The sequence below is a fragment of the Etheostoma spectabile genome, chromosome 2 (genome assembly GCF_008692095.1).
Source record: "Etheostoma spectabile isolate EspeVRDwgs_2016 chromosome 2, UIUC_Espe_1.0, whole genome shotgun sequence".
NCBI lineage: Eukaryota > Metazoa > Chordata > Actinopteri > Perciformes > Percidae > Etheostoma > Etheostoma spectabile.
In genome coordinates, this window is record NC_045734.1 from 23653958 (window position 1) to 23661696 (window position 7739).

The window sequence follows — 7739 nt, forward strand, 5'->3', positions numbered from 1 at the left end:
ATCACACAACATTCAAGCAAACATTTGCCAACATGGTTTTTCTAGACAAAATGGATTGCGTCGTCTGCCAACAAATGATCAATATTGCACAAGTTGTAGAGCTAATATGCTAGCTGATAGCGACATATCAAGCTATAATAAGAAAACAACAACGCTATCAGCACATCACTATGATGATGCAGATGCAACTTGCCTTTTATTTTTCCTCTGGCACCGCTGCAAGACAACTCTTTTTTGAGACATGTATTGTAGTTTGAGCGCCTTCCATTTACTCCGGAGGACGTTCCACGGCTCGTCGTAACCTTTGGTTGGCCATTTACTTCGTGAGTTCCTGATAAATTAAATTCAAAAAGTCTCTTATCTCCTCGTTCGTCAACTTACATCTTTGTTGACACCCTTCATGTGTGCAAACAGAGCGAAAATACTGTGCGAAAATTAGCTAAAACTTCTTCGTTTTGTGGCAGGTTGCAACCATAAAATGACCTAAAACTTAATTGTAAATCATTATTTACTAGGCAAATAACGTTTCCATCAGCGTTTATGTCATAAGCCACATATCAATCAAGATAAAATCATTCATGAAATTCCATTGAATTTTGCTGTTTCCATAAGGCATTTTTCATTTGATATGACTTTTTGGATAAAAACGTGCGGATGGAAACACAACTACTGTCTCTGGAAGACTTGGATCTTTGTTGAGTGGTTTTAACCGAAAGAAGCCAATTGTACATAAATTGTTTGTTTGAAGTGATTCTTAGAAGAGAGGCATTTTGTTCATGTTTTTGCTTGCTTTCAGATTATGAATCCTTTTTTTAAATTGTATTCACCGTAAACATAAAGCTTTTAAGTAATTTTCAGAGGTTCTTGATGTCTGTCTTCTCCAGGTATTTGTAGCACATTTACACACACACAGAAAGACACACATCCTTTTCACCACTTTTGCTCCAGGGCTTGTCACAGAGCAAATGGCTTCTGTGCATACCAAACCCAAACGGTCCATTCAGAGCTGCCCCTAATCATGCCTTGTTGCGTGCACACACACTTACACACTTACATTTCATGTGACCAGCATTCCTCCGGTTTTAGCTGTTGGGGGAGAAGGGGATTGAACGGTTTGACAAAAAGAAGGGGGAAAGAAAGAAAGCAGTAGCAGCAACTCTACCCTAGAAAGTGAACCAAAGCACAACATCTCTTACAGAATCAAAAAATACATCTCCGTAGCTCATTTCTGTATTTCTTCACCCTGTTTTTAACTTGATTGTTCCTTTTGTCAGGTAAAGTTTAGACCTTTTGAAACTCTTTACTGTACGCCATTTGTTATTGAACTGAATGGAAGCTCAGTCTTTTTTGTCTTTGGACTCTGGGTAAACCTCTCTTACTCTGCCGGCGATTTGACTTTGCCCTGCAGCTCAGTCTGGAAACCTGCAGGTTTAATTCTTCTGCTTCCGTTCACAATTTTGTGGGAACCATCTCCTTATCTCCCTGGCGCGCTATTGGCGGGTTCAACATATTGACGATAGAGAAGCAACCAAACAGCTTCTTGTTTACATTCAACATAGCGGCCACCGAACGCCACCAAGGCGCAGCAACCCGCTGATGCTGCTGTCGCTTCTACGTCACCCACATTGTTGGTCTGATTGGTTGAAGGACTATCCATTTGCGTACAGAGTCTTTTGAACTATGCCCGTTGGTCCCGTATCTTGTACAGAGAAAATACAGAGCAGACCCCCTAGACCATCGCTCAATCTCAAATCAATTGAGCTTGGCTTGGTCTGGTGATAGCCAGACTACTTTGTCTTCTTATTTTTTAAATCTTTTGGCATTGTGTTGGATACCTAAATTGTAAATCCAAAAAAGCAGAAAAGAGCAGCTGCTCTCGCCCCCAGACTCCACAGCTGATAAGCTATGGTAAGTAATACTTCTAAGAAGTCACTAAGCATTTAGGTCGTCCCCGCTCTATCCTGGCTCATATCTCCGTGAGGTGTCCTAAGGTGCAAGAGCAGCTGTGAACTACGTCTGTCCGTGTATCCGACTCCCGTGTCATGCCAGACGCCACATCTTGCTTAGAGTATCCGGGATACAGTCCAGGTAATTAATCTGAGCTCGTTAGCCACATGGCAGGCAGGTCGTAGAAGAAGCTGGCCTGCACTCTGCTGACATGACTCAACACCCACCTTCTTACACATAGGAAGTACTGTATTTCTTAATAAACGTACGTATGTTTATGTTGCATGGCTGTCTGTACACCAGCTTGTGTTGACGGAGTGCACACTGCTGACACACGCGGTAGCTTATCTCAGCTCGGCCCCTTAGAAATGATGTCGTTTAAAGGGAGCGGGCTGGGAGGGGGGGGTGAAACTGATATGTGCTGCTACCTTGCTCTCCCTCAAATCTACCATGAGACTGCAACAGCAAATGATGGCATTAGGGAGGAGTGGCGGGGGGGGGGCAAAGCAGATGAACTGCTTTCCTTGCTAGAGCGGGGAAGATTCGTGGGCCAGGGGAGGAGGAGAGGGGTAAAGCTGGACAGGTGCTAAGAGAGAGATTGCTTTTTCTCTCTCTCTCTCTCTCTCTCTCTCTCTCTCTCTCCTTCTCTCTCTCTCTCTCTCTCTCTTGCTCTCTCTCTCTCTGCACAAGCTGGGGGGAATGAAGAAAAGGAGAGAGGAAGAGGAAAAAAACGACAGGTGAAATATTTCCCCCTGTGGCAGCGGAAATGGGGGGAAAGTGGAAAGGGCCAGCTCTGTATTGAGAAAACGACTAAACCATTCCCGGGGGGGGGGCGCTGAAAGTCTCAGCCCCACAGACCTGTCTCTAAATGTACCTACCATGGATGGATGATATTAACGTTTACCCCCTCTGCCTTTTCCTTACTTCTCATGGAAGGAGGTGTGTGTGTGTGTGTGTGTGTGTGTGTGTGTGTGTGTGTGTGGTGTGTGTGTGTGTGTTTGTGTGTGTTACCCCCTCTGCCTTTTCCTTACTTCTCATGGAAGGAGGTGGTGTGTGTGTGTGTGTGTGTTTTGTGTGTGTGTGTGTGTGTGTGTGTGTGTGTGTGTGTGTGTGTGTGTGTGTGTGTGCAACCAGCAAACCGCATGCCAGGCTATCCTGGCATAGCCTCCATGGCCTTGACACTCCCAGGGAGTAGAAAACGTATCCCCTGTAACAATCGATAGCTACCCCCAGTTCCATCTGCAGTCCACCGCAGCTCCTATCTTCAATGGTTGCCACCACTATTAATTCTGTGCCTCGCCGCTTCCTGCTTAAAACCCAGTCCCTGAGCTTAAAGAGCAACACTGGAATCCTTTGCTCACAGGAGGAGGGGGAGAAGGAGGGATGTGGGAGCACAGTGTGAAGATTGTTTATTCAGAGGAATCTCCTTAGTGGCTGTTTACAAATACAACTCATTTCCACTTCAGGGCCACATGGGGGCTAACCTCAACTCTTATCTCAATTAATTTGGAACAAATCAACATTTTTGTGATGCTCTTTGCTTGCCCCATATATATACACACATACACACACACACACACACACACACACACACACACAGCAATCTATTGCTAAAATTCAGTGAGTCAGTTGCTAAAATTCTTGATTAATTTTAGATTTTGAGTAGTTGTTGATGACTAATTTATCAAGCAAAATAAGCAAACATTTGCTGGTTCCAGCTTATCAAAAGGTCTTTCTGATCGTGATTGTGAATTAAATATCTTTGGGTTTTGGAGGGTTGGTAGGACAAAAGATCACCTGATTGTGAATAATTGTGCGTTTTTTTTACAAAAACTTAAAAGGTTTTCATTGCAATGTAGTGCTCTGATTGGTTACAGCAAGCTTCACTTTTGTAAAGTGGGAGAAAGTGAAAACACATCATCTTTATATACAGTCTATGGTTTAAACAAACAGATTTTGTTACCTCTGGACAGCAACAAGGTAGCTTTTTTTTTGTTTTTTGTTTTCCTGTTTCCAGTCTTTATGTTAAGCTAAACCATCTCCTTGCTCCACTTTCATATTTACAGCACGGACATGAGATTGATATCTATTTTCTTGTCTAACTCCCGGCAAGAAAGTAAAGAATTGTATTGCCCATATTGTCAAACTTTTTCTTCTAATATTCCTAATATTACATTTTCTAAAAAGAAAAAAATAGGTGAGGTGGGACACCTCCACTTCCAAAATACAGCAATAAATGTGGCTGTGTGAAATTGTGACGTATTCTGATCTTATTTTGACTAAACAATTACTAAAAACAATAGATTAACTGATCCTAAAATAGTATGTGATCCTGCCCTGTGTCAACCCTTTCTTTTGTTATATACAGTACAGACAGACATGCCTCAAGGAAGCTTCAGCTGGCCTCGTTGTGGGAATGTGGGTAAACCTAGCATACCTTATTAAAGATTTTGTATATTTTGATGATTTTTATGAATTGATTAATAAGAAAATATAGACAATGCTTCATCGGCTAATGTTTAGTGTCTATGTGCTGTAAGCAAAGTAGATTTGTTTCATCAAGATGGGTTGAGGAACATTTGGCCGCTGTTGTTTTAAGCATTTTCTCGCTTGGGAATTTTTGCAATTTAACTGTGTCCCTCATCTTCTCATGTCTCTTGCAGTGGGACTCAAAGCGAGAGTAGGCTATCCGTTTCTCTAGGGCAAACACATGCTGCCTCTACTTTACTTGCTGTCGCTCTCTCTCTTAAACACACACAGACACACATGAACACTTTGGGGGAAAAAAGCCACTCACTGTACACACATAATCGTGAAAGCACACAGACTCATTTTACCTCTGCAAACATCCAGTGACTTGCACTGCATGGATTAGCCCCCTTACACATTCCCTTTGAAACTCGGAAAGTAGGGATTTCTTTTTAGGTGATCACTGGCCTAAGCAGCTGTTACATGCAGGATTAGCAGGTTCTGCCAATCAGACAACATGGTCTGTTTAAACTAGGCAGGGTGAAGAAAGGAAGGAAAGGGAGAGGTTATAACAGGCAGGAGCAGAGATGAAGTTGAGAATAAAGGCGAGAGAAGGCGAGGGAAGGGAGAAAAGGTGGTGCGAGAGACATGAAATAGGCAACAGATGATGAGGGAAGGGGAGCGAGATGTGGAGCAGAAGGGATGAGAGGTGAGCACAGCAAAATTGGGATGTGTGAAGAGAAGTGTGAAGGGAAGAAGAGGGGGAAGGAAAGAATTGAGAATAGTTGGAGAGGAGAGGAGAGCCATAAGCTTAAAGGTATCAGACCTCTGCCAAGAAAGCAGCCTAAAAGGAGCTGACAATGACAATATTGTTTTGTGTCCTTCTCTGTTTATCATCCTGTTTTTTGGTCCTTATTTCACTTCTAAAATATCATCCCCCCCCCGGTCTCTTTGAGTGTGAAAGTGTGTCATCCAGCCACCTATGTAATTGTGCTGGTACAAGGTGTTGGCAGAGAGGGAAGGTTGGCTTTAGGGGTGGAGAAACATTTCTATGCTGAGTGTCTGGCTCACAATGGCATCTCACTTGCTTCCCATGTATCTGTCACCTCTCCGACTTCCATTCTGTCCCACATACCTCATATTGCACTTAGCTCTCACTCACCCTTTTTCCTTTCCTTTTTCTGTGTCTTGTAAATGGAGAAACACACCAGGGATCCCTGTTGTTACGAGCTCTGTCTTTCCTCGGATGCTGTTTGTAGTTCCGTTCCGCCTCACTTTTCCCCCTCCGCCTCTTCCTTTTGTATGTCAAGTAAGGTGTGCAACAGTGGTGTGGCAGCCAGGCAGCTTTCTTAGTTTTCCGTTTGATGCATCATGGCACATTTCACTGGAACAAGCCAGCGCTTATTGGGAGCAGAACTCATGCCTCGTGTCAGCGCTCCATCGCCTTGCATTTCCCACTTTCACTCATTACCCTTTTCCCTCTTTCTACTGGAAAGATGAGGTAAATTGTACATTCAGACGCTCACACATGCACACACACACGCACACACGCACACACACACACACACACACACACACACTATCTTGCATATGCAGACGCACGGCACTGACAAGTGAAGCCTTTCCAGTTACATGCCACACCACTATTATTTCTTCACATTCTCATGTGACTTCAGTGAAAAAGGAATTGTACACATGCATGCACACGCGCCCATAAACACAAAACACCCACACAAACTCACAGTCATATTCTGGCCCTTTATCCCTTCTTGGTAATCTGTTTACGGAGTGCTGGGCCCATTTGAGGGAGAATTTAATTGAAAATGGGGCTAATCTGATGATTGCACGGAGCAGCAGAGCCCTCGGCCCTGCATCACCTCCAGTGAGGTTGCACCTTGTAGTCCTCACACTCAATACCTTACTACTTCATTTCATGCCTCGCGGTTCAATGCAGCGCTGCCCACTCATACATGCCACATTGATTGTTAATCCGACATTTGATATGCACTGCGCTCACTCAATTCTGATCTTGTTTTTCTTGTGCGTGTCCTCCCTCCTCTTTTTCTCACTCCTCACCAATTACCCAACACTTCCCTTGTCTTCCTCCTCCTGTTCTCTCTTTTTTTCATGCAGGATGGATATTACTCGCACCGCCCAAAGGAGAAAAATAGAGTGGATAGCAACAACGAGAACTCTGTGCCCAAAGACTTTGAGAACATAGACAATAGTAACTTTGGTGCACGCTCACACCGGCAGTCTGTAGGGGCCACCAGCAGCAAGCAGCAGCAGCAACAGCGGGAGCATCTGCAGCAGAAGGCCCACTCCCAGCAGCAGGCGTGGCGGGACAGCTCCCCAAGTCTGGGCCGCAGCTCAAACGAAGTGCTGCCTGTAGGCCACCAGCCGCTGGCAGTCGGCAACAATGCCTCCTACCCAGGTGATCAGGGCGTCGCGGGAGTGTCGCACCAACACTACCGTGCCTCACAGGCCCAGCAGGCCCAGTCACAGCACAGACATCAGCACCCGCACAAGAGGCAGGCAACTGCAGCGCCACTGGAGGTGACCTACGACCAGCCACCCAAGTGTGAGATCAGTGGGAAGGAAGCCATTTCAGCTCTTTCCAGAGCCAAGAGCAAGGAGTGCCGGCAACAGATAGCTGAGGTGTACTGCAGACACAAGGAAGGGCAGTTAATGCCTGAGAAGGTCACTCGCTACTGCCCCCTTGAGGGTAAGTCCAACATTATGATTCATTTGATTGATTATTTGATATCTCTTAATACAAATGGTTACGTCTGTGTGATTAGTGCAGTTACTTCGTATTCTGCACACAAATTGTCTCACATAATGGGTCGATATCTATTAAGCTTTCCAATCATGGGGCACCTGGTTATTGAATGTTATGTGAAACCATGTTTTATACAACATCTGACAAAGTATTTCTCTATAAAATAACATTTTCATGACCATAATTGAAGTTAATGGGTGGAATAAAAACATCCAATGTTACTATTTATTGAGGGCGTAACTCATAAAAAGTGTAGAGTCAGGATTTAATAAGGAAATAACCCCACAACTGTTATCACATTGTTATTCAGACGCTGCTCTACTTTCATTTGTGCATGGCACATTTGTGACCGTCAATCACCTTTTCCCAATCCTAGTCCAATTTCTTTTAGTATTTTGAGTACAGCCCCTTTAAGACCTTCTTATTGCAGCGCTCCTTCCTCCTTCCATCCAAAGTCCAAAGGGTAACGTAGGGAGGCAAACGTCAGTAAATATCGGGAGATGTAGGTACATTGCCGTTGTAAATATCTCATTAACATTGA

At 44.2% G+C, this 7739-nt stretch overlaps 1 protein-coding gene across 1 annotated transcript in view; it reads left to right on the forward strand.

Moving 5' to 3' along the window:
* The window catches only part of xylt1 (xylosyltransferase I), an 82707-nt gene that overhangs the window by 37467 nt on the left and 37501 nt on the right, over positions 1-7739 (forward strand). The window contains exon 2 of the mRNA XM_032542244.1: positions 6550-7141. Within this exon, the coding sequence (XP_032398135.1) occupies positions 6550-7141 (592 nt within the window). The remainder of the gene's footprint in view (positions 1-6549; positions 7142-7739) is intronic.